Raw genomic sequence first — 26,658 nt, 5'->3', positions numbered from 1 at the left:
CCCATAGGGAGAGAGTGTGGCTACTTTCACAGGAGGTAGAAAAGAGGGGACCCGGAGAGAAGCGAAACCCAGATGGTTTCCCATCTTGATTATGGATGCCTGGTCATTAAATTATCCATTTCCTTTCGCTCTCTGAGGTAATAACAAAATCACAATGACAAATGTAGTAAACAACACATGTGAAGATGGATACATCTCAGGAACACGATGTTGATTTAAAAAAAAACAAACAAAAACAAAACCCAAGTTGCAGAGAAAGACGTTGGGTATGATTCCACTGATCAAAGTTTATAAATAAATGAAAACAAGCAATATATCGGGGCACGGATACGCGTGGTCGAACTGTGCGAATGATGAACACAAAATTCAGGAGTGGTAGCCCCTTGAGAGGGAGGGAAGGTGGTAGGGATCTGTGAAGGGCATGCAAAGAAATTCAAAGGTAATGCCATCTTTTTCTTAAACTGGATGTTCATTGTTATCTGGGTGAGTTTTTACTTGCGATTTATAGATATTCTTCTGCTCTTCTCAATATTTAATTAAAACATTGTTTTAAAAGTATACAGCAAATATCTTCCCCCCCATAGGAACCTAACTCTGTTACGATCATAGAAATCAGTGTAAAATGACGATTTACCCCGAAGCAAACTTCCTAAAGCAGTCCCTGTCCCTATAACACCTTTCTCTAAATAACTATGAATCACACCATTCATTTTCGCATTTGCACTAGATATTTAGAGGCTACGTTTGTGTACCTAGGCTTTTCTTAAGTCTCAGACACTGAAATGAGTTGGAAAAACATGCCATCGGGCATTTTCACGTGCTCCTTTAAAGTGTCTCATTCTTAAAGAAATACATGAGCTTTTTTTTTTTTAACTACTCGAGATCAGTAGGACCTTTATTTCAGTTTTAATGCTAGATTGGTACAATTCTAAACTCAAAAAACAGCTCCAAAAACTACTATGGGAGCTTTTTATAATCTGTGTGCTGCCCACAGCACCATCTGGTGTCTTGTTTATTGTTTTTTTGCTTCATTTCACCATATATATATTTTATATTTATATATAAAAATATATGTATGTGTATATATAAAGCTATATTTTCAGGAAAAAACACAATATGTCTTTCTTTTCCGAAGTTTACCTTTGTGACAAAGAAAAATACTTGAAAGGTTCATCAAGACATAACTGACCATACTTAAAAGTAACAACATGTGGCTTAACAACTTGTTTTTCTTGTTTTCTTTTGTTTCGTTTCCGGACTTATAATAACTGGAGCCTTTTCTTGAAATTTGCTTTTTTATTCTTTATGTTTCCTCTGCATTCAGTTCACTAATGAGCTGTAAAAACCACCGGAATTCACCAATCCGCCATCTTTCTTTACGCATTTTTATGGATTTACCATTTCTTTAACAGAATACGAGAAGTCCCACATTAATATTTCTGGCTTTCTTCATCAGAAAAATAAAAATTCAACCTTGTATTTTTGGATTTTATTGTTACAAACAAAAAATCATCTCGACCACCAGAATAGTTTTCAACCAGTGGGAATCTATTTCTCGTCATTGGAATGTATTCTAGAATATGCCAAAATAATAAATACATTTCTTTCATACTACAAGTATAAGATGGACTTTGACATTTTACATATGGCTTTGATGTGGTTTCCCATCAGGATTCCATGTATGTCTTCATAGGCATATTCAATAAATCTTCTGTAATCAGTTGAAATTTTCTGGTTTTGAACGTTATAGTAGAAATCATTCCACAAACAGAAAACAAGTAAAAAATATCGGAGTAGACAAGTATTCTGTATCTACTCTAATAAATAGCTTTTTTCTTTGACCAAAAGCGGGGGCCGGGATGTGGTATAGAGAAATTTGTTCTATAGGCAATTAAGCAAGCAGCCAGCTGATATCACGGATTGCCTGTCAAAGCCTTTCCCAGTTTGCCTAGAAGACCCAGAAACTAGCCCTAGAAGACACCGGGAGCCGTAGTGCCCTTGGGACCTGCATTCACACCCAGCCCGCGGCTCTTCTGGCTGGAGCCCATGCCCCACCTCGGCCCTCATACCTTCTCTGGGCAGCCCCAGACATAACTGGCTAATTCAGTGAAAATGTGCCCACGGGGCCAGAAGGTTTAAAAACACTTTAAAGAAACTTCAGTTCCAGGTGCTGTAGTCATGCCTTCTTTTCTTCCCCATTTGAGGGACATCTGTCTGAAATATTTCCATTTCCAGCGACACTGGGAGCTAGAACTTTCCAAAGCTCCGTCCCAAGGAGGAACTGCGGCACCTGCGGGGGAGGGTGGCTGGAGGGGGGTGCGCGGGGAGGGGCTGGTGAACAGGGAGTCTCTGTGACCTCCTGTGGGCTGTGCTCCTCCTCGGTGGGCTGCAAAGGGAGACCAACTGACCGACGGGAGAAGAGCCCTCTGAGGGCGTTCGCTGGTCTGGCCCCTACCTAACCGCTTCCATTTTCTCCGGGAGAGCCCGGCCACACCAAGCCCATAGCGGCCCCTTTTTATTTCTTCTTTGCAGGTTTCCCAGGTCTCCAGGGCCCTGCTGGTCTGCCCGGTGCCCCCGGCCTCTCCTTGCCCTCAGTCATAGTGGGACAGCCTGGCGACCCTGGGCGACCAGGCCTAGATGGAGAGCGAGGTAAAGACAGGAAGCCCCCCCAAGAGGTTTGACCTTCACCTTCTGTCCGGATTTGGGAGAGGTCCTAATACAGTCCGGCCCCATTCCTACTGCTGGACAGGCATGGGCCTGCTTGGCCTCACATCCCTCCCCCAGCAGGGACACAGGGGACTGGAACGGGCTGCATTTGCTCAGAGGGTTCGGGAAGGTCCAGGCCCTGGGACCCCGCACACAGCAAGGGAACATTCTCTGCCGTGGGAAACAGGCTCTGGCTTCCTAGCAGGCTGAGGCCTTCAGCGGTGGCCACTTCCTGCTCACCTGCCCTCATTCCTCTTCTGATCTTATCCTTAGGCCGCCCAGGCTCCCCGGGGCCCCCGGGGCCCCCTGGGCCGTCCTCTGATCAAGGTGACCCTGGAGACCCTGGCTTCCCTGGAGTTCCTGGCCCTCAAGGGCCCAAGGGAGACCAAGGAATTCCAGGTTTCTCCGGCCTCCCTGGAGAGCTGGGACTGAAAGGTACGGCTGCTCGGCGGGCTGTTGGGCCCTTTCCCACTCCACAGTTAGAGATGGCCCCTTCCTGCAGCCCCGTGAAGAGAGGCCCGCTGATCGTGCTCTTCCCGCCCTCAAATCTGCCTCGTCTTCACCCCGCCGCCCCTCACCCGCACCACCGTGCCAGGCCCTGACTTGCTCTCCTTTGGACTTTGCCAGGCGTGAGAGGTGAGCCTGGCTTCATGGGGATTCCAGGCAAGGTCGGGCCACCCGGAGACCCAGGACTTCCCGGGATGAAGGGGAAGGCAGGGCCCAGAGGTGAGTTGAGAGCACGCGCCCGGCTGATGCTGAGCTCGAGGGGCGGGTCTGGGGGTCGTGTGCCCACAGGAGTTACTGCTCACCACGCCAGGACAGCCTGGGTATCTGGGGCAGCAGCAGGAAGTTCCTCCAGGGACGGTATGTCCCCACCCTGGGGACATCTCTGCCTCCGGCAGCTCCCGGGACTGAAGGCCACTGCCACCATGGGGCCGGCTACTGACCTCCCCTCTGCACGCCTTCTGCCTTGGTGGGCACGTTCGGTTTGGTTTGCACTCATTGCCACTTACCCACGGGCTCAATTCTGGAAATGAAGAAGGACCCTGTCCATCCTTTACCGCCAGCCCCTCACGCACCCCGAACCTGTTAGCAAGCCCCGCGGGCTGCCTCCTCTTGATGCGCCTCGCATCTGCTCACCTCTCAGCACCTCCCTTGCTGCCACCCGGGTCCAGAGCACCGCTGGTTCTCACAGGAATCACGGCAGCCACCTGCTAACTGGCCTCCCAGCTTCCTCCCCCGTTGGGCAGCTCCCCCAACAATCATTTCTCCACAAAGCAGTCAGAGAGACCTTTTAAGCCATAAGTCATCCCCTGGCTTCCCATAGCAGAGCAATAAACTGTGGCTCCCAAAGTCCCAGGGGACGCCTCCCAATTCATCCTCATCATCAGCCCTTCCTCTTTTCTGTTCTCCTTCTTTGCCACACCCGCCTCTTTCATTTAGCCGACCTGGTTGACCCCAGGGCCTTTGCACAGGAGAGTTCTACTTCCTAGAGTCCTCTTGCCCTCCCCTCCACCCCCGCTCCTTCTAATTCTTTAATGGTCTCAGCTTAAATGTCACTGCTCATAAGAGGCCACTTTCACTCTTTCTCAAGCCGGTTCTCCACCCCAGAGTCCCCTCGGCTCACTGTCACCGTCCCTATCACTGTCACTGCACTGTTCATTTCCTTTGTAGCGCTTCTTACAACTTGCAGGAAGACAAACGGTATTTGTGGTTATGCATCTTCCATCTCTATCAACGGACCGTAGTCTCCACAACGGTCGGTCTTATTCACTGCTCCATCCCTCAGTCTACCAGGGTGTGGCACGTAGTAGGCACTTGAGAAATATTTGGTCAGTGAATTAGTAAGCAAATTGGCTCATGTGGCTATGAGTAAACCGGCAGGCCAGGCTCAGGGTCCCAGGCCGATGTGCCCGCTGAACCTCCGAGGTTGGACGCCTCCCCTTGGCCTCCTTGGCGCTGTGTTCTGACCAGTGAGGGAGTGAACCAGCGACCCCAGCCCCGAACGAAAGCCCCGCCCACCTCATTTGCCACAGTCATGTCCTGACTTGTCTACCATGTCCCAGGCCCTATGCCGGGCCCTGAGGAAATGCAATGAATGTAACCCATTCCCTGCCTTCAAGAAGCCACCAATTCCCTGGGGAGGTAGGTGGGTAAAGAGGACATCATGTAAAGCATGGTGACAGTCATCCTGGAGGGGTCCACTAGGGACTGTGGGGGCAGACAGCAGAGGCAGAAAGCGGGCAATTGCCGGGTAGAACGGCGGGCTTCTGGGGCCCCATGCCAGTCATCTCCTTTGCCCCCACCTGATATTTCCATCTCCCCCACTTACCCCCAGGCTTTTCTGGACCCCGAGGTGCTCCTGGACAAACACCAATTGCAGAAGCTGTCCAGGTTCCTCCTGGACCCATGGGTCTACCGGGCATCGATGGCATCCCTGGCCTCACGGGAGACCCTGGGGTTCAAGGCCCTGTAGGCCTCCAAGGTAAGGAGAGCACCAGCAATAGGGGACTTCTCGGGGGAGGGGAGCTAAGACGGCCTTGGCTGAGAGGCTGAAGCAACTGGCTGGGATCTCCAGCTCCGAGGGGGCACCTTCATGGGGCATTTCCTCCTTTCCTTCACAAAAGCCCCTGAGCTGCCTTTTTTTTTTAAGATTTTATTTATTTATTTTAGAGAGAGAGAAAGTGAGAGAGCATGAGAGGGGGGAGGGTCAGAGGGAGAAGCAGTCTCCCTGCTGAGCAGGGAGCCCGATGTGGGACTCGATCCTGGGTCTCCGGGATCATGACCTGAGCTGAAGGCAGACGCTTAACCAACAGAGCCACCCAGGCACCCAGCCCCCGAGCTTCTTGCCGGGAAGGAGGGCCAGCAAGGTCAGCAGATGTACTTGGCTTTAGAGAATGTGTGGGCAGAGCATAGCGACCACTCTGGGCAGCACGTCCCTCTCTAACGTGCCGCCGAGGGAAGGAGCGAGGGCGGTGGGGGATCAAGAGCCAGGGACAAAGCCCGGGGCTGGGGGGCCCGGGAAACCCAGCTTCTAATCCCAGCTGATGCACCAGCTCGGGTAAGTGAGTAGTCTCTCCGGGCCCAGGTGTCGTCCTCTCTGACGTGGGACTCTGAGTTTCTGTGCATTCTGGGCGTTGCTGGGAGGATGAGAGGAAGGGAGGGAGAAATAGGTGTGAGGGGGGCTCAGAACGGCTAAGTGCAGAGCAGTGGTCCCAGGACAGAGATGCCCAGACTCGGGACTCCAGCTAAGGACTAGCCCAGGAGGCTCAGCCCTGAGTGCTCTAAAATGATGACCACTGCGCCCTCTCCTGGTAAGTCCTGGGCATGACACACGAGTCCTTTTTCTCTGGGGCTTGCTCTCGCGGACCTCCCACAGGGAGTCCGAGCTGCCGGCCTTCTCCCCTTGCAGGCTCCAAAGGTTTCCCTGGCATCTCTGGCAAAAATGGTCTCAACGGACTCCCCGGCCCGCCTGGGGCTCTCGGTGACCCTGGTCTCCCCGGACTGCAAGGCCCTCCAGGATTTGAAGGTCTGGTGATGTCAGCCCCAGGGGGCAGAGGGTTTCCGTGAGGACAGGAGGCTTTGGAGTGAGCCTAAATCTCAAATCTGAGAAACAGGAAACCGGGCAGTAAAGCTTGAAACTACTAGGAGCCTGGAAAACCAGACTGCGTTCCATTCGTTCCCACCCCACCTCTGAGCCTAGGAAGGATGAGAGCCCCACCTTCTGGAAGGCAAAGGACTCCTTCCAAATCCTTCTCTGGGTTCTCTCCCAGCTCTCGGGAGAGCTATGACTGTCCTCTAGCCTGGGCCCTGGCCCTGCACCTCCCCTCTTCTACCCTGGGATTCTGACATGGATGGGATGGGGGCGGTTCAAGGCATAAGAAAGTCTGAGATGAGGAATGGCTGCTACTTACCTCCCATTTGATAGTGGAGATAGCAAATCAGTTGTTCTGCATAGAGAACAGCTCTGAGGCTCAGTGGAAAAGGGGTACGATTAACTAGCCACGTCTGCCATGGGCAGGAGAGCGGGTATGATTTTTGCCCCGCTAGTCCCAATTCTGCTTCTGCTGCCTCTGATTCAGCAGGGTCTCGGTTATGTCCTGGGCGAGCCTGTAAGGTCCCCTCGTAGAGGACCTGAGGCCAGGTGGCAGTGGGAGGGGAGCTGGGTAGCACGCTTTTTCAAATAGGGACTCCGCTGCTGGATACACCTGAGTTGGCATTCCAGCTCCACGGCCTACAGGGCTTGTGAGCCTGTTCTCTTATCTACCAAATGGGGTGATCACGTTGCCCTGAGGATCCAGTGAGCTCTGCAGTGTGCCGTGCTCAGTGCTCGCCACGAAGTCTGTAGCTGCCCTTATGAGCAGCTCACCCCCCTCTCCGGCTCTCTCCCTCTCAGGTGCTCCAGGGAAGAAGGGTCCCTTCGGGAGGGCTGGAGTGCCTGGGCAGAGCGTGAGAGTGGGGTACACCTTGGTGAAGCACAGCCAGTCGGAACAGGTGCCCCTGTGCCCCGTCGGGATGAGCCAGCTGTGGGTGGGTTACAGCTTGCTGTTCGTGGAGGGGCAGGAGAAAGCCCACAACCAGGACCTGGGTGAGTACTGGCTCTGACACCAGTCAGAGCCATCCTCCAACCCCCCCCCCCACCAACGGGGATCAAGAGCTCCCCTCCTCGGTTCTCCCAGCCCGGGGCAGGCCCACCGTTGGGTAGCGGGCTTCGAACACCAGCTGTTGCATCAGGTGGATCTGGGTTTAAACGCTAGCTCTCCCACTTACGGGCTGGGGACCCTGGACGAATTCTTCGGCCCCTCTGAGCTTCCACTTCCTCCTTAAATGAAAACAAAGCTAATGCTAGTACCTATCTCAGAGGCGTAAAGATTGTAAGGATTACATGAATCACCCAGCGGAAAACGCTTAGGACAGTGTCTGGCATGCTAAGCATCCATTACACATTAGCGATTAGCAGGAGTAATAATAATAATACGACCTGTGGGGCAACAGCAATTACCCAGGAATTAATTGTATTGTCTATAGGTGTGCCGACTCTGAACCTCAGACTCGCTCTATTAAATGCCGGTTTGACACCACAGATTAATTAGGGAGTCGTTATGCGGCTTATACAAAGATTCCTTTCATTCTCAAACCTCCCTGGTGCGTTGAAAATAGGATTTGACCAACAGACGCCAGTGGATGTACCATGTGCCAGGCCTGGAAGGAGGGTCGTCCCTGCTCCGGGACGAACGATTGGATGCCAACCCGGCCCGTCCAGCCCTAGTGGCGCTGGGGACAGTCTCAGCCCAGCCTCTCAGCCACACCTCACCCGCCCCTGCCCACCTGCTCTCCTTCCAGGCTTTGCTGGCTCCTGCCTGCCCCGCTTCAGCACCATGCCCTTCATCTACTGCAACGTCGACGAAGTGTGCCACTATGCCAGGCGCAACGATAAATCCTACTGGCTCTCCACCACTGCCCCCATCCCCATGATGCCCGTCGGCCAGGCCCAGATCCCCCAGTACATCAGCCGCTGTTCCGTGTGCGAGGCGCCCTCGCAGGCCATCGCCGTGCACAGCCAGGACATCACCATCCCTCAGTGCCCCCTGGGCTGGCGCAGCCTCTGGATCGGGTACTCCTTCCTCATGGTGAGGCCCTACCCTGCCCCCTTCCCCAGGGTAGAGGCAGAGGGCGGCGGGGAAGGGGGGGAAGCCCTGGGAGGGTCCCTCAGTCGGGCTCGCAGGCCCAAGTGACATGAGGTAGGAACCACAGAATTTGAAAAGAAGCAAGAGGCTCGGCCTGACCTTGGCCCAAGCCCTGCATGAATGATGGGTAATTCTGAGGGTGAGTGGAAAGGAGCAGTTTGCACCCAGAGGTCCAGGGGTGAGAATATGAATCACTGGCAGAGGCCCTAAGGTCTCCATGCCAGCTTCAGGTATGCCACAAGCAAGGGAGGGAGGTGACACCCGATCCCGGGGGGCAGTGAGGGAGAGGCTGTCCCCACTCAAGGCCGGACACACTCTTCATTGCCCAGGCTGGGCATGGGCGCCCCTCCTCTTCTGCCCACCGTCCCAGGCCCCTCCGGCCACCTTTCATGTCCTCCTGAAAGGCTCAGATGAGGGCATGCTGTGTGTTTCTACATCCTCGGTGGGATCTTTGCTGCTGCTGCCTGTTGCCGTGGGAAGGCTGTAGGTCTTGCTGAGAAAGAGCTGAGAACGTCTGCAAGCCCAAAGAAGCATCAAGTCCCTCACACGCCATTCCGTGTGACTATCGGGGGAGGGGGACATTCAGTGAGTGCAAGGTCAGGTTTCGGGCCAGATTCGCTCCCAGGGAACATGAGGGTGGCACCCGCTGAAGTACCCTGCCTTGCCAGAGCCTCCTTGCTAAATCGCCGGGGGTGAGATGCCGAGAAAGTGTCTTTGAAGAATTACCGAAGCCTTAGGCCTCCTCACATTGGTGGTACCTGCCTGGGATGAGGTACTTCCTTGTTTGCTCTGTCTTTGTGGAATCGGGCAGTTTATCCCCAAGTAATACAGAATCGCCTCACCTCTCATTCTGTCCCATCCACCACCCAGACCAGGAAATAAGTTGAAAAGGCCCCTGAGCTTCCACAAGCAATGGTACAAAAGTCGTACAAAATCGCACGTGTCTTGCTCCCGGGAGCACTCTTAAGTCCTTATTCACAATCTCTTTACTCTTACTTTACACAGAATTCTAACGTTCTAGAATATCCATATTTTCCTGAAAACCTGTAAGGGTGGGAATTTGGACTGCCTAATATGGCATCTTGGAGCTATAAGACATGCCTACTAAGAAGGAGAAAATGATTCAAAGGTGGCCTAAGAACTCTACAAGTTGTGTCCCTTGGTATGGGGACACAACTGCCCAACACAAGAAGCAACATTCCCAAAAATAAGCCTGAGTCCTGCGCAAAGTGCAAAAGACGCAACGTCTGCCATTTAGTAAGGCAGGGAAGTGTGTCGTCTGTTCCAGAAAGTGTTCTATCTGAGGATCAAAATGAGGAAAACTTTGACGCTTCATTTGTCAGGAAAGATCCCTTATAGGGAGACTAACCCTCCCGGAGTTTTGTAAAGCAAGCCATCCCTGAGCGTCCAACTTGGGCATCCGTCCCATTGGCCACTTGCTGACCCGGGGGGTGGGGGATGAAGCCTCTTCCTCACTCCCTGTGGTCCAGCTAATACCCCAGCGGCTGCGATGGGAGAGGGGGTGGGGAGTGCGGAGACCCGGGACTGCTGTCTGTGGGTACAGTGACTGGCGACTATGGGCTAATGAATGGCACTGACACTGGATGCTGAAGGGGCCCTGACGGGAGGGCCGGGACACTAGGCCACATACGAGGCCCTCTTGTACTCGGCAAGCAACAAACGCTCTCTGTTGCCCTGAAGGGTGTGGTACAGATCGAAAACGTTAGAAGGTCTAAGGAAGGTAACTGCAGAGCCGGGGCGCGATTCATAGATAGGCTGGGGGAGGGGCCCAGGGTTTAGCCACTTGGTGGGGTACCACGCGTGCTCTTGCTCTTCTTGGGGGTCACCACCAAGGGCTCGGAGAAGACCCGCATCCTCAAACCTCCTGAGTCTGCCTTCAGCCAGCCTTTCTCAGACTTGCTTGCCCGCGGGGATCGGCGGGAGCCCCGAACATGCCTCGGAGCTCGGCGGGGCACCGGCAGTTTGGGGGGGACGCCGGCCAAGAGGTCCCCGCTGCCCAAGGGCGGTGGGTTGGGAGGGCCCTTGCGGAGCTGGGAGGGGACGCTCCTGGCCCCGAGGACGAGCAGCGCCCGGGCCTGTAATGTGAGCTCGGGGGCGCTGGCTAGAAGCCGGGCCGAGCCGCGGCGCCCGAGCTCGGGCTGGCCGCACAGCCCACGCGCTGACCCTGTCTTGCAGCACACGGCGGCGGGCGCCGAGGGCGGCGGCCAGTCCCTGGTCTCCCCGGGCTCCTGCCTGGAGGATTTCCGAGCCACTCCCTTCATCGAGTGCAGTGGGGCCCGCGGCACCTGCCACTACTTTGCCAACAAGTACAGTTTCTGGCTGACGACGGTGGAAGAGAGGCAGCAGTTCAGGGAGGAGCCGGTATCTGAAACGCTCAAGGCCGGGCGGCTCCACACGCGGGTCAGCCGCTGCCAGGTGTGTATGAAAAGCCTGTAGGGAGGCACCTGCCCCCCCCGCCCCCTGCCCGCCCCCCCCCCCCCCCCCCACAGCGGGCCCCTCACAGCCTCAAACGAGCTGAAGAAGGAAGGCCCCATGCCCGGGTGCCCCTCTGTCAAGTCTCCGCGGGCTGGGCCGCTGGGCACTGGTCAGCCCGACCGTCCAGCGCGACGGGTGAGCCTGCCCTCCTGAGCTCGGCTGCCCCATTTCAACCTGGTGCTGCCCTTGGATGCGGAGGTTCGCATGCTTACTCACGGCTGCCTCGGAAAGACCTGCTGGGCGACTGCTTTCTTAGACTCCGAGGTCACCACACAGTCTTTGGCTTAAACCAGAAGCCGGTGTTTCCACATTCAGAAAAGAAACTTGTCACCTGTCCGGCAGCCCGGGGTGCGCTCTGATTCCTTCGAGAGTGAGCAGTGAGCGCGGCTGGGCCCCAGAGCGCTTCAGGAGGGGGCTCGTTAACTTCAGATGGTGCCAAACGAATCGCTTCCTCCTTGCTGGCTCCCTCCCCAGCCAGAGACCTAGGACTTGGCCTGGTCCAGAGTAGAGCAAGGGAGGCACCGCATGCAGCGGGGGGCCCAGAAAGGGAAATGAGAACCACACCCCTTTCTCCCAGGCTGGGGGGCGCAGAGGGGGATGGGCAAGGAGGTGTGAATTTTGCTTTGGACTCCAGGAACAAAACGAGGCAAAACCCTTGTCCCAGTTTCTCAGAGGTCCCTGTTTATTCCAAATGGCATCCAGATGTGTGCGGTGGGGCAAATCGAAGCCGTGGTTTGTTGGGTCTTTTGCGTTCTGAGGCTGTTGTTAGAGACTTGCCATTAAAATGTCCATCCAATTGCTCTTTCACAGGTAGCCTGTTAAACTATTTTAATATTTTGTTAAACCTCATACAAATCTAGCACACTCCTCTCCTTAGCAGTTGGCAGACCTAAAGCAAGCCTGAGTTGACTATCAAGTGTATTGTATTCTCTGCAGGGGGATGTGTTTTAACCATTTCCTCTGATTATCAGTTTCTCAGAATACTTAGCTATGTTAACATGAGGCAACTCCTTCCAGGTGATTCTCTTTCCTTAAATATTATATAAACCGGGCCAACACAAAGAAAGCATAATCAGTATAATCTGAATTATTGTTACCTTCACCTCCTGAGTAATAAGCATGCTGTCAGCTTTGTACATTGCAAATAAAAGGAATCAAACATCAACATTTGACTCTTTTGACATTCTCTGATGAATAAAAGTCCATTTCGCTATAATTCGTGAGTCCCCCTCAGAGCCTGTTACTGCAAGCTGAGCTTTACAACAAAACACTGAGGTGGGAAAAATACAATTAAAGGTCAAAAGGCAGAAGGCAACAAATCCACAACTCAGTTTCAAAATCCGCCTATAACTGCTTTTAGCCCCGTCCATGCTAGAGTTCAAGAAACGGGTTTCCATACTTCTGGGGCTTCGGGATCCTTTCTAGATAAATCGAAAGTAGAGAAATGTTGGGGCACCTGGGTGGCACAGTCAGTTAGGTGTCCGACTCTTGGTTTCAGCTCAGGTCGTGATCTCAGGGTCGTGAGGCCGAGCCCCACGTCAGGCTCCGTGCTCAGCGAGGAGTCTGCTTGAGACTCACCTTCTCCCTCTGCTCCTCCGCAACCCCCCTCACGCGCGCGTGCTCTCTCTCAAAAATAAATAAAATCTTTTTTAAAAACTAGAGAAATGTTGAGGTTGTTAAAATCAAATCCAAGGCATATATGCATATATTTGTATATGCATAAAACATATCTTCTGGACGGATAAACAAGAAAGAAATGATGCTGGGAGTATTCCGGGAAGGGAACTGACCTGTGGGAGGGAGAGACATTTTCATTGCATACCATTTTGCACCTTTTGATTTCTGAACCACTGGAATATATTACCTACTGGAAAAAAAAAAGAAGAAAAATGGCATTTAAGGAAATAAGTGTTCTAATATTCCTACATATACAAACAAAACAAAACCAACTTTGCTCTGTGCTGGCTTTCACGCTAGTGGTTGCTGGCCTTCCTCGGGCCTTGGTGGAGGAAGGGGGTGAAATGCACCCAAGTTAAGAGGGAAGGAAAGGAACACGGGAAGACGCCACTTAGGCTTGAGGTGCAGCCACACAAGAGAGGGTTTAGTAAAGCCAATTTGATGAAAATGTGCTTTAAGATTTGCTATGTTGCTCATCCCAAAACGGTTTGGAATTGCATTTGCCGCACGGATTCAATGTCACCACGTGAATAATTTTTTCTAATTGTGGCTGTCAACCAAAATGGAGTCGAAGTCAAACACCATTTTTTATTTTCCCCCAAACCAACAATTTTAAGTCAGTGATTGGCAAACTTACAGTCTGCATGCCAAATCCAGCTCGCCACCTGTTTTTGTAAATAAAACTTTATTGGCTTACAGCCAGGCTCGTTTGTGTGCCCCTTGGTGTTGGCTGCTTTTGCACTTTGACCGCAGAGCTGAGTGGCTGTGACACAGGCCGCATGGCCCGCAAAACCGAAAGTGTTTACTATTTGGCCCTTGGCAGGAAAATTTGCCCACCGCTGATTTAAAGTGATCATGACTTGGGGCGCCCGGGTGGCTCAGTCGGTTAGGCATCTGCCATCAGCTCAGGTCATGATCCCGGGGTCCTGGGATTGAGCCCCACATCGGGCTCCCTGCTCCACGGGGAGTCTGCTTCTCCCTCTCCCTCTGCCCCTCTCCCCGACTCCTGTGCTCTCTCTCTCTCTCTCTCAAATAAATAAAATCTATTTAAAAAAGAGTTTTTAAATAAATAAACAAATAAAAATAAAGTGATCATGACTTGATTGAAGGGCAGGGTGACATCTGACAAAAAGATCAGTAAGGATGGTGACAGTGACCCATCGGACAGTAAGGTTCCCTCAGATAGGAATGAGAACAACCAGTGCGCATTTGCTGTAATTTCTCGGGCAGATTTTTGATCTGCATTATAACCATTTAAAATACATATCCAAATAACTTAATAAGACCTTTTTCTCCCTGATGCAATCACTTTATTATTAGAGCAAGAGAACAGATTGCTTCTTAGTATTTAGCCCAAAAGAGGTCACTCCTGAAAGGGGGAGGAAGCACAGGGTAACCATCTCTCCTCTGCTGGTGCTTGAAGCAAGATGGGAGTTGCTGTCTCTCTGTTAGACATCCATCTCCTTGTTTCAGTAGCTGAAGACTCGCTGTGGCCAGGTAAGACAAGCTGGGAAGCAAGGGACGGCTCCTAATCTTTCTGCTCCTATGTTCCATGATTGTTCTAGTTCGTTCTGGGGCAGGGTTGTTATCGTTTGTTTTCTGAGAAATGGTAATTGGCTCAGTCATGATTGCTATCAAGTTTGTATGCTGTTGGCATATCAGGCACTTGTGGACTAGAAAAGTCTCATGTAACAGGTTCGTGTTCTTCTGGTGCCGGATCGAAGACAGACCTCCAAATCGCGTTTCCACTACCCTAGACGCTCAGGATCTCGAAATCCTCCTCCAGGTCAAACTCCTCTAGTTGTTCAGTGGAGTCAATGAATTCTATCGGAATATGGAAATGAGAAAGAAGAAAGCTTGACACTCGGGTTGAAGTGGTCGGTACAGTTAAGCCTACTCATTTTTTAATGGTTTTGCTACAGAAAAGCTTCTGTGGAGGAGACTCGCAGGTGGGACCGTGAACAAGTACTAGAGATTCTTTCGAAAGAAGCAAAAATAATTGAGCTCGTTAGACGCTCTTATTCCCAGGGATGAGGATGAGGCTCTGGGGGTCTTTGAGGTACCTTTTGAATCACCCCTGGCCCCTGATTTGGATTTGGGGCCAGACCATGAATACACATTCTCGTCATTTTTGATTTTGCATGGCCCTTTTGCATTGAGCTCATTTTCTTCAACTATCAGGCTTTGAAATTGGTGCAGATGAGTTTACTGGAAGATTAAAATCATCGGGGACACTACTCCTTGCTCAGGCCAGCTGAGGAGAAACTGTACCTTCCATGGAAAGCATGAGCCACAGTCGCTTTGGTCTCGTGAAACAACTGCTACCCAAGAGCCCCGAAACAATGGCTTACCTGCCCCGGTGGTTGTCACTTCTGGCTTGGCTGGAGGAATGAAGGGAGGCCAGTGCGATGGATGTTTCTGAACTAATTCAAACATCCTTAAGTTTTCCTTTAGGATTTCCTGAGGACACACAGAAACGGCGGTAAACATTTCAGACTGACGACACATTTCAGTCCGGCTGTCCATCTGTGATCCCAAGCCCTGCAAGAGTGACCTGGTTGTGGAAAGGCGAGAACAAAGCCCTGGCCAGTGTGCCCATCCTCTACGTGATCCATCTGAAGACCCAGCCCGCTTCAATTCTTGCGCCAGTCTGTGAAGGACACTGGAGGGGGTAGCTGACGGAGGGCCAGCTGCCTGCGCCTAACTCAGTTCGGCACCGAGCTGTTCCTGATGTGTTGGCTCCACGGAAATGCATGTTAATTACGTGAAATCCGCCCCCAGAGGATCCTGGGACATAGTGTTGGCGGGGTTTTGATTTTAGTCCAACACTTGTGGTGTATGTCCTAATTTAGATGGCACAGTCTTACCAGAGAACTTTCATTCAGACTTTACAGGGTGTGTGGATAGAGTTTCGCTGCATTCTGACAGGGTAAGTATTGCCTTTAGAAAAGAATTCTCCATTTTGTCCCAGCCAATGATTAACTGGGGTTGCAGAGTCAGCTAGGGACATTAGTGTCAATTAGCTGTGCGCTTGTGAAGACAAAATCTGCCCTCCTTACACTTGCAAGAGGCTCTGGGCTCCCATCTCCCCAACCTCTTTTTCTTTTTTTTCCCTTTTGTTGCAGATAGGAGAACAGCAAGTCTCCTGCCACCCCATCCAGGGCGCTTTTCAGCTACTCCCTGTGATCGCCCTTCTTTCATAAGCATTTATCAATGTCTCCCACATGCTTGGCATGTGTTAGAAGCTAGGACGAGGGGGGCAGATGCCAAGACTGGTGAGCCAGCAAAACAGTAAATATCCTTTTACACAAAATACCGAGAAGAGAGAATATCTGGCTTGGGTGTTTACACACATTCCTGCAAATTGTGTTTCCTTTAATGGCAGCGTGCCTACATTTTATAGAAATGAGACAGCTAAGGGGCGCCTGGGTGGCTCAGTCATTAAGCGTCTGCCTTCGGCTCAGGTCATGATCCCAGGGTCCTGGGATCGAGTCCTGCATCGGGCTCCCTGCTCAGCAGGAAGCCTGCTTCTCCCTCTCCCACTCCCCCCTGTGTTCCCTCTCTCACTGTGTTTCTCTCTGTCAAATAAATAAAATCTTAAAAAAAAAAAAGAAAAAGAAATGAGACAGCTAAGAGAAAGACAGCCCCCTAAACTACATCATGGACTATATGAAACTGTAAACGGACCACAAAACAAATAGAAAAGCAGTTTGGTTCCTTCAACCATCTCAGCGCTAGGAACAGAATGAGGAAGACTTTAGGCCGAACTACGTGAAATTAGCATTTTTAAGTGAAAATGGTGGCATATTCATTGAATATTTCATGTGACTTGTAGGCATAATCAGATGAGACATTACATAGCTAAAAATATCACCCACTTGATATACTAAGCATGTTTCAAGCAAAGGTTTTGCTCTGGTTCCCCCCAGAGTTATGCATAATTCCCCACATCTTAGTTTTTCCCTTGCAATACAATCCTATCAGGCTAGACTCATGTCACTATGTGAAGCAGTCTTGAAAAGGGATCCTATTGAATAACTTCTGCTTTTAAGACTAAGAAAAACACACATCTTTACCTTCTGCACGAGGCTACACCAGCTATCAAAGTCCTTTTCTTCTTTGCAGAAAAATCCCTTGCGGGGGAAAAGCAAGAGAACATAACTTAGAACTGGTTAGGGAAACCAAATCAGGCCCTTCATACTACAAGATGGCGCTGCCTGCCCAGAGCTGGGATGGGGGTCGCTCTCTTTAGATGCGTCTTCTGACAATAGCGAAACGCATTGGCTGCATTGCTCCCTCTCCCAGGTCATTGCCTTACCTGGACACACACATTTACTCACTCATTCCATCTCTCCCTCTCCCTCTTTCTCTCATTCTCGCTCCCTCCCTTCCTTTCCCTCCCTGACCCTCCCTGTCACCCTCCTCTCATACTGTGAGATATAGTAACTTGAAGACCAATCTCCAAAGCATGGGGTTAATTCCATTACACTCAGTGTGCAAATAGACACATCCATAAAGAACAGTCGATAAACCAACCAACAAAAGCCAAATAGTACTTTTAGCTAGAGGCAGTGCATAATAAGATGGCTTTGACCTGAAGGAAATGATCTCTCAGAATAAAGAGAACCATCCACCTCCTTCCCCATCCTCAGAGCCATCCTACAGTAGTGAAAGAATGGTCCAAAACGAGAGGAGGACTCTTGTCCGCTCTCAGTCTCTGGTGCTCTGACAATTGGGTTAAACTGGAAGAGAAGATGCAGACAGGCCTCAGAACCACCGGTAACTTCACGGGCAGCTGTCCCTTCAGCGTGTATAGACAGTAGTCGTCATATCTCCAGGGGGAAAACCCTGCATCTTCCTGGATTGCGGGCCCAGGGAAATGAGTGCTATCCACCCAGATCTTGCCCCCTGATCCTTCCCTAACTATGTCCTGCCTTATTCCCTGTGCCTGGGTGGCAATAATTAGGGGGCAAGAAGCAAAAGGGGAAAGACTGTAACACTAATAATAACCGACATCTACAGAATGCTTGCAGTGTGCCTTATGCACGGTATGCCTCCCACAACCCCGAAGGAAGTATTGTTTTGCTCATTTTAGGGAGGAGTAGGCTGAGGCTCAGAAAAGTTCAAGGACTCCCCATAAGTCCATAGCTAGTAAGTGACAGGGCCTGGATTCCAACTCTAGTAGTTTGCCTTCAGGGTCCATCCCTTCCCCACTATACTATGGTACCTCTCGGGGGATGGGGCCTAGTGAGCGAACATACTCTCGCTGTCCTACCTAGCAACCTGGAGAACTCCCAGGGAACCAATCTGTAACAGCGTGGCGTCGTATCTCTTGGCCCACCCAACCTTCAGGTACCCACCAGCGCTACGGAAGGATCCAAGTTCAAGATGTTCATTCGCTGCGGGGACTGCAGGCAGTGGAAAGTCTGGTCGTCAACTGTTCCATTCTCTTCGGTGTCAACAAAAGTCTGGGTTGTGTGAGGGTCCAAGAAAATGAGCTCATTGCCTGTTTGGGATGAGACATGCTTAATCTAGAAAGAACCACTGGCCCTGGCCCCACAGCTGTCCCTCGGGAGGAGGCGCTCTGGTTTTCTTAACCCCTCCCTTTGGTGACAATGGGAATGAGATGACAGAAAGCCTAAACTTGGGTGATCATGCTTGAAGGAAGCCAAATCCAATCATTCAACGAGAAGTCTCGCCCTAGCATTTACATCTCCTCAAAGCCCAAGACCAAAAATGGAGAGGGAAGGGTTTGAGAAAATGTGCGAATGAGAGACCACAGATGACATGGCAGGCTCTGTGAGCAGCAGTTAGCAAAGAGGTGGTAGGTACAATCACCAGGGCATGAGCCCGGGTGCCATTAGGGAGCTTTCTTCCTCTTTCCACATTGGGAAGCATCTCGCTTCAAGCCATTGGTTCTCAGACCTGTGGTCAGAGAGCACATCTGGTAAGAAAAAAGAGGCCTTGGCCTTCCCAAAGAAATGGGAATGCTGACTCTGCTATGGATGGACTCTGACTTCTGGTCTCGATTAGCTGGCAAGTTAGCAATTCCCAGTGGAAAGCGTTGCCCCAGTCACTTTGAGATGATGGGCCTGCACAAAGGAGAGAAAAGCCATGCTTCATTAAGGTGAACCAGCACAGCCCAATAATGACCTGGGAGGAGTCTGAGATAATAAAACTTGTACTTTGATATTCAAAGGGCTGAGAGGCCCTCCAATGCTCATCAGTGGCATGCTGAGTTAGCGAAAGTAGCACCCCAACCTCACCATCTGGGCCTCAGGACCAGCTGGGCCTCTGTGTTGTAGACTGGGTTGGGCAACCAAAGAGAGATCTACCCAAGGCAGGAGGATGGGGTAGGGAGAGATGCCCCCCAAGACTCTCCCTGGAATGGTATCCAGGATTGTGCTGGGCCACATCTAAGTGCTTCTGTCAGCAGAGAACGTTTCTGATGCCTGATGAATAGCTTAACTTGTCTCTATCACAGACATATATATTCCCCCTAGACCACAGCTGGGTGAGATCAGTTATACCCCAGAAGCTTCAAGTCATAAAGAAAAGCAACAACCAGGATGTTCAGAAGGAAGCCTACTTATGACCATAGAAAAGTAAGAAGAAAAGGAAGTTGTGCACAAGAAAATAGAAATCCAGAGCGGGGTTAGGATAGAGCATTCTGCCAGAGTGTTTCAAGTTAAGGTGCTGAGAATAATTGGATAATAAGAGCATCTCTGTGATTCTGGCCCTTTCCGTGTGTGTGTGTGTGTGTGTGTGTGTAGTGGAGCTGTTTCTGAGAGATACAGTAGAATCCCTAAAAGGTCCTAGAAGGGATGTGGGGACCAAACCAAGGTCTCTAATTAGGCCTGAGCACAAGAGGCTGTCTGGTCAACCACCTGCAGACACAGGGCTCACGCAATGGCTCTCCAATGGCAACCTTCACCCAAGGGCAGGGGACAAGCATCTCCTGTCTAAGCAGGCAAAACCAGACAGCCAGACTCTCATCTTAGACATAGTGTCACACATCGAGAGCTTTTCCCAGCTTCCCACCGGGAAAGAGGGCCCTTGGGAAGCAATGTGGCATGGTAGGCAGAGCTGGCCAAATTGGAATTGAATGCTGGCTTGGCTACTTTCTAGCTGGGTGACCTTGAGGCAACAACCCTCTAACTCTTAGTTTCACTATGGTAAGCTTTAACTCACAGGGGTATCGTGCTGTCTGTATCTATATCTCTGTATAGGACTACCTATCTATACCTGTATGTGTATATATGTTCTCTATCTATCTATCTGGGGTTGGGACTTTGCAGGGTCCCTGACCCAAGACAGCTGTTCAGCAAATGGCAGTTCTCATCTGTTCCCTCCCTTCAGACATTCGACCAGTCTGGAACCCCCAACATAATGCAGTAAGGGGTTAAGTCAGAAAAGGGGATTCGGGAGGACTTTGGGGCCGCAAATAAAGGTGAAGCAAAGGATTTATAAAAGGCAATGGCAAACGGGAACTGTGCAAACCTCTTTCTGGGGAGCTGAGGATTGCCCACACCCCTTTAATGAGTAGCCAACCTCCACAAAAGTCACCCTGACCCACTGGCTTCACGGAACAGAGGGGCTATGCTGGCTTGGCAAACTCTTTCTGGGTAATTTGGGGTAAGAGAGGCCAGGACCCCCCGGGGAATCCCATACATTGTTCCTTGCGGTCCCTCCAAAATTATTTTCCAATCTGTTTCGGCCTTGGCCTCGAGCACAGAAAAAGAGAAAACTGATTTTTGCGACCTTTTCTTTGACAGGAACCCAAAAGCTTAGAAGCGGAAGGCATCTACATTTATAGGACTCCAAAGACTGGATTTTGTACTGAGAAAAATAAATGCCTCCTTGGTTTGCAAATGTTCCATCAAGCTGTGGTTCTCAGGCTTGACCAATAGATGGCAGCAATAGCGAGAGCTCAGGCCACCCTGTAGAAACCCCACCTCAAAGAGAAGAGTGAGGAGCAAAGCAAAGACAGGTGCTGGGGGTCCGGAAGGGTGGGGCCACCTTTCACTGGGTGCGCACTATGTGCCCAGCTCTTGGCTGAGTGCTCTACTGTGAGGTGACAACACGGCGAGGCAGGGGTGAGCCCTGTTTTCTTTTTTGTTTTTTGAAGTAAACTCTACGCCCAACGTGGAGCTTGAACTCATGACCCCAAGAGCAAGAGTCGCGTGCTCTACCCCTGACTGAGCCGGCCAGGGGCCCTGGCCCTATTTTCCACAAGAAGAAACTGAGACAAAAAGAGTGGATATTCTTTTCCTGTTATCACACAGCTAGCTGGCATGTGGGAGACCAAGGACAGGGCCAGGAATGTCTGTTTCCCAAGCCACCTCAGCTCTCTGAATCTCCACGGAGTGGGACGGCGGGGGGTGCGAGCTCACTTCACACTCTCCTCTGCACATCCCTCATGCCACTCTCCATGGCCGGTCTGGCTCCCCTTGCCCATCCAAGGCTCTCCCTTGTAATCCAAGCTCATATTCCTCAAGGCCAAGTTTCAGGCCACACTACTCCCTTTCCTGTGCTCTTCAGCACCAACCAGGTGTCTGGGCCTTTGGTACGCAATGTGTGGTGTTTACACGAGCAGTATCAGGCCCGCCTAGTTAGAAGTGCAGAATCTCACCCCGGACCTACTGAACCTGCATTTTAATCGGCTCTCAGGCTGATCTGTGTGCACATTAGAGTTTGAGAAGCACTGGGCGAGCTCACCTGGTGTGCCAAGGGCCTTAAATGACTCAGATCACAGCTAGCCTATACGGTGGCTAGGGTTCCAGAGGCATCAACCGAGGCAAGGGTCCGCATTAGGAACGTTAGTGGTTTTCAGGCTTAGCCCCCGTTACCAGAAAAAGGACAGCTCTGTCTTTGCCTCCTCTCAATTCTACCTGGTCACGGCTCTGAACGATGAGGCAGCAGGCCCAGCTGCGTGGGCCTGGGAAGCCAGAGGATGGGTCCTAGCCCGAATGCCCAAGCCCCAAGGAGAGGGGGATCCACAATGCCAGGGGAGTGAAACCCTGCCACCCTGGGCCCCCACAGAAAGGAGAGAGAGATGCTAAAAAGATGCCATGCCCTTGGGGTGGTCCAGTGGGCAAGCAGCTGTGGAACCATCTTTTCAAGAGGCAAGGCGGTGGAGGCACTGAAGGGGGATGTGCTCTCCATCGGGCACCAAGAAGTGTTACTCTCCACAAATCAGGCCAGAGACAGGATGAGCTGACCAGAGGCCACGGCACCTCTGGGCGAGATGAGGGCCCCCTGACCGGAACTGTCTGGGCTCCCGTGCAAACCTTCTGCCCACCCTCCCCTAGCCCATGACGACTTACTTGCGAGTCCTCTTTTCTTACCTAAGAATCCTATGAAATAATAGGCGTTATTTGGTTTTCCTCCTAATGCCCCTAAAGACTGTGGCATCTTAAAACACTCCTAGAGGGAAAGAGAATGCAAGATTCTCAACTCACTTCTGGACTGCTGCTCACGGATCTCCGTGCTCACATGGCGGTGTGATGGGCAGGCGGCAATGGGCCCGGGTAAAGGAGTGACTTACTTTGAACGCATCAACATAGACAGGGTTGATTTGGTTTATGCCCAGGCGAAGGGGCACAATGAGCAGCAGGGGTTTCCAGGTTGGGCGGCCCGCAGGGGTGCCCTTACTCTGGTTCGAAGCATTCAGAGTGTCGGCGGGGCTCTCACCCACTGTGTCCGCCCTCAAAGGAAGGACACAGCACATTTTTTCTGGAAAGGGAAATCAAGAGAGTTGGGTCAAGGGGTATCGTCATCCGAGATATGCCCAGGGCAAAACTGAGGGCCACCTCATCTCCTGCCTAGAAGCAACCCCCACCACCACCAGGGGCCAGCTTGCCCCGCCTCCCACAGGAAGCCCAGGCCACTCCTCCAGCCCTTACTTCTCTTCCTTCTGGCACCTGAGAACTCACCTCCTGCCAGATCTTAGGGGCCCATTGAGAAAATCTTATTTCTCAACTAGTCTGCAAGGGCCTCTGAGACAGGGGCTGTATCTTTTGGTCTCTCTAACCCCATCAGGGAGAGCACATGGTTGGGCCAATGGGGGCCTCGGCAGAAGACCTGTAGGTGATTTAACTGATTATCCTCACTCTGAGTATCCTGCAGGGAAAGGGTCTGGGCCCTTCCAGAGAGAGAGGACCCTCTCATTGTTTTCTTCCTTTCAGAAAGCTGAAAGGGAAGAGAAGAAGAGGCACAGGGAGCCCTGTGCTCCCCGAAGTTTGCCTACTTTGGTGCAGCAGGCCAGGGTCAGTGTCTGTCTGTCTGTCGTTCTCTCTCACACACACATACACACACACCTTCTGAATGTTGAGGAAGGACCTCAACCACCCACCAACCAGGAAGGTAAACAGGCGAGGGACTCACTGATATCTTCAATGACCACTGTGTTATCCATTGAAACATAAACAGCCAAGGAATTCCATTCGTCAAATAAAGCAAGTTTTCTGCAAAGCAATGCACAATGAGGTCAAAATTGGGGAAGAAGGTAACATCAGTGGGGAGCAGTACAATCTATGCCCCTGTCCCTAAAGTCACCGAACACTGAGCCACAGAGAAGTTAGGGTTCGGGTCAAGCTCTGGCCCCCTTGACCGAGAGCTCTGGAACATTCCATGTCCAGGACCCTTGAGAATGCCACAGAGTCACTGTTTTCAAACCCTGAAAAAAAAAAAGCCCTGCTTTACAAAATGGAAAAATCTACCTCACAAGATGAAGTCACCCCTGCTGGGTGAAAGAGAAAAGGTACCAACGTTTCTGCTCCCAAGAGATTTTGTTTTTTCTTCTCAAATAAAAGACATTCTGACTTACTGGGTTTTTTTTTTCCCTAAAAAGGAAACTGTCATAAATATAAATATATATATATATATATATATATGTATATATATATACATATATATATAAAATAAATATAAATAAACATTTATATTTATATGTATATACACAATGTATATACACACACACACGTTTGGGAGCATAGATAATACGGAGAATAAGGCCCAGGAAAATGCAGAGAGAGAGAGAGAGAGAGATCTCTTACACCCTTCTCCATGTGCAGTGCAAACACTGTTCAAGAAACTTGGGCTAAAGATGGCCTTGGTGTGGGGCCTCGCTGGTCAACAGCTGAAGACAGAGAGCATGCTGAATTGTGTGACTTCGGAAGGGGTTAGAAAGAAAACCCCTTTCACAGAGGGATCATCTGGGGTCTGAGGAAAGCAGCATGACCATATCTCCCTTATGTTTCCCTGTCGCCCCTCTGAAAGAGGGCATGTTTAACCTGAGTACTTCTAGGATTCTTGGGTAAAGCCCAGTCTCACTGGACAAAAGAGAAAAAAAAAAAAAAAAAAAACAGGGGCGCCTGGGTGGCTCAGTTGGTTAAGTGTCTGCCTTTGGCTCAGGTCATGCTCCCAGGGTCCTGGGACTGAGTCCCATGTCCAGCTCCTTGCTGGGGGGGTGGGGGGGGCTGCTTCTCCCTCCGCCTGCAGCTCCCTCTGCTTGTGCACACTCTCACAAAGAAAGAAAGAAAGAAACTCATTCTTTTCCTAACCAAAGTAACTCCCAGGAAGAGGTTAATTACCATTAAACTTTAATTTCATTCCTTTTGCTATATTACCTTTCCTTGCTATACTAATACTCTGTTGTTAATGGTAACAATAATAATGAATCAAGACCCGCTTAAATTCTTTTTTTTTAAAGATTTATTTATTTATTTATTTGAGAGAGAAAGAGAGAGAAAAAGAGAAAGAGAGCATGAGATAGGGAAGGGTCAGAGGGAGAAGCGGACTCCCTGCTGAGCAGGGAGCCGGATGCAGGACTCGATTCCGGGACTCCAGGCTCATGACCTGAGCCGAAGGCAGTTGCTTAACCAGTTGAGCCACCCAGGTGCCCGACCCGCTTAAATTCTTTTAAAAATGTATGTTTCCGGGGCACCTGGGTGGCTCAGATGGTTAAGCATCTGCCTTCGGCTCAGGTCGTGATCCCAGGGTCCTGGGATGGAGCCCTATGTCTGGCTCATGGCTCGGCTGGGAGCCTGCTTCTCCCTCTCCCTCTGCCTCTCCCCTGCTCATGCTCTCTCTCTATATATATCTCTCTGTCTCAAATGAGTAAATAAAAAAATCTTTAAAAAAATGTATGTTTCCATTTGTCTGTTGTTAAGAACTTCAAATTTTAGAAGACAGAAGCAAACTCTGAGGGATGTCACGTAAAAAACCAACCATTTCAGGCTGGGTCTGGTGCCCGGCATGGCCCTTCTGATTCATCTTCTATGCGTTCTACCCTGGCTTCCTATACCAGTTCCCGAAATACTGCCAGATCTTCACTCAGCAGAGTCAACTGTGCCCTCCAAAGGAACTATGGACTAAGGCAAGAAAGTGCTCTCGGAGGGGTGGAACCATTAGCTAGGAGTAAGGCCAAGATATCGATTTCCCTTGGGCCCCCAGGAAACCCAGCCTACTCCCCTCATGAGCACATTTCCAGAGCATTCTGGTTCAGCGAAGACTGGCTAATAACTGAAACAGCACCCCCTCGGTACTTGTCATGGAGCAGGTCCCACCATCATCCTCCGGAGAGCCCAGGAATTGAAGAAGCAAGCTACACCCCAAGGAGTCCAGATGATTCCAACCTTCTGATGGCCTAAATCCGGCCCCAGATTCTGGATGCCATCTCCATTCATCCTTCAAGTATTCGTTGAGCACCTGTGGGTGCCAGGCAGTTTTATGTGCTAGCGTTATGGCAGTGAATGAAACAAATACAATCTCTGCCCTCCCGGAGTTTGCCCTCAGTGGCAGGCGTCAGGAAGGAGAGGGACAACAGGCAGGTGTAGGTGCTGATGCCACTCACCCCGTTCACTTCTAAAATGTTGGTCTTAGATTCTCCACCTTGCCCCTTGCTGTGGGAGGTGAGTTCTGTGATTTAACAGAACAACGGCAAAAGTAGCACGCTGGGGTACCCGGAGTCTGCTAAGAGATGGCAAACTGATCCCAAGACTCCCTAGGGGTTGGTCTCCTCCCACAGGTGGCGAGCTCCCCGAGGCAAGGACTGTGTTGAGTTTATTTCCATATACCCAGCACTTAGCATGGTAGAGCCACTCAGTAAATATTGAAGGAATGAATGAATGAGGCCTTTTATACTCTACAAGGTGGGAGTCTGGGTCCTGCGTAGGCTGCCTCAGCCTCCGCCGCCACTTAGCATTAGCCCTTTGGCTTCAAAGTGACTGTCAGGCTGATGGTTCTCTGGAAGGTGAGCACCAACCCAGAGAGGGAAGAGACACTGAAGGAGTCCTGAGGTGCCTCCCCATCTACCGGTACCAATGGATACAACTCTGATCTACCAGAACAGATGTCCGCATGCACCCATCTCAAAGAACTGTCAGAGCAAAATGGCTCAGTGGGATGGCAAGAAGAGCTAGACTGATGGGACACAGGGTTAGCAGAAGAGGGGGCATAGGAGACAGAACAGTAAGGTGGACGCCAGACTCTTTTACTTACTTTAACACCTGTGCAACTGTATTTGGTCCAAACCATTCGCCAATTGATTTCCCTTCTCCTACACCCATTTGTGCTGTTTTTATGTGGGGAAAAAAAAGACGTTAGCAAAAGTTCTTCCAGCACGCCACAAGCTCCTAGTTTTTTGCATAAATAATTGAGCAGACGGACAAGTCACAGAGCCACATATAAGGCAGGGGATGAGAGCCCCGGGTGCAGACATTGCCTTAAAACCACCGATGTGACCTTACCCATTTGATGGATAGAGTAGCAACAGTCCTTTCTATCTAAGAAGCACTGGAGGATCCGTTGGTATTCTTTGGGTTGTTCTTTTTGTTTCTCCCAGTTCCAGTCTTTTTAGGAAAAGAAATGAGTTAAAGTCATTTTTATAACCGCTTATTCCCTCTCTGCTTATTACCTCTCTTACCGTAACTACGAGGTTAGAAGGAAAACAAAGGAGTTGCAGCTAGAAGGCAGGGGCCGTTGGGTTAGCACATTCCTAAGTAAACTTCAATTTTGATGACAAAGACATCTGGAGACATTACTTTCAAAGTCTCAGTGGGTGTAAAGTAAAAGCAAAACAACAAGTTGA

General features: G+C 50.8%; 2 protein-coding genes across 5 annotated transcripts in view; one reads left to right on the top strand and one right to left on the bottom strand.

The window, feature by feature from the left end:
* COL4A6 (collagen type IV alpha 6 chain) overlaps nt 1-12,056 on the top strand; it is a 274,938-nt gene extending 262,882 nt beyond the window's left edge. For both annotated transcript variants that reach the window (XM_064574460.1, XM_045881370.3), the window contains 8 exons: nt 2,533-2,649; nt 2,980-3,141; nt 3,334-3,432; nt 5,045-5,191; nt 6,119-6,235; nt 7,103-7,294; nt 8,050-8,336; nt 10,590-12,056. In XM_064574460.1, the coding sequence (XP_064430530.1) occupies nt 2,533-2,649; nt 2,980-3,141; nt 3,334-3,432; nt 5,045-5,191; nt 6,119-6,235; nt 7,103-7,294; nt 8,050-8,336; nt 10,590-10,850 (1,382 nt within the window). In that variant the 3' untranslated portion in view covers nt 10,851-12,056. The remainder of the gene's footprint in view (nt 1-2,532; nt 2,650-2,979; nt 3,142-3,333; nt 3,433-5,044; nt 5,192-6,118; nt 6,236-7,102; nt 7,295-8,049; nt 8,337-10,589) is intronic.
* A 1,797-nt stretch (nt 12,057-13,853) lies between these two features.
* The window catches only part of ATG4A (autophagy related 4A cysteine peptidase), a 54,011-nt gene continuing 41,206 nt past the window's right edge, over nt 13,854-26,658 (bottom strand). For 2 of the 3 annotated variants that reach the window (XM_045881314.3, XM_045881323.3), the window contains 9 exons: nt 26,318-26,419; nt 26,070-26,142; nt 22,953-23,032; nt 22,114-22,301; nt 21,914-21,992; nt 17,927-18,072; nt 16,643-16,699; nt 14,918-15,026; nt 13,854-14,390 (listed from right to left, as the gene is read on the bottom strand). In XM_045881314.3, the coding sequence (XP_045737270.2) occupies nt 14,320-14,390; nt 14,918-15,026; nt 16,643-16,699; nt 17,927-18,072; nt 21,914-21,992; nt 22,114-22,301; nt 22,953-23,032; nt 26,070-26,142; nt 26,318-26,419 (905 nt within the window). In that variant the 3' untranslated portion in view covers nt 13,854-14,319. The remainder of the gene's footprint in view (nt 14,391-14,917; nt 15,027-16,642; nt 16,700-17,926; nt 18,073-21,913; nt 21,993-22,113; nt 22,302-22,952; nt 23,033-26,069; nt 26,143-26,317; nt 26,420-26,658) is intronic. The other variant, XM_064574462.1, reaches the window with a different exon arrangement.

Source organism: Mirounga angustirostris, unplaced genomic scaffold (assembly GCF_029215605.1).
Source record: "Mirounga angustirostris isolate CCGP_5_RB_7025 unplaced genomic scaffold, mMirAng1.0.hap1 SCAF_11, whole genome shotgun sequence".
NCBI lineage: Eukaryota > Metazoa > Chordata > Mammalia > Carnivora > Phocidae > Mirounga > Mirounga angustirostris.
Note: the sequence above shows the minus strand (reverse complement) of the source record. Positions and strands in the feature narration are given on the sequence as shown.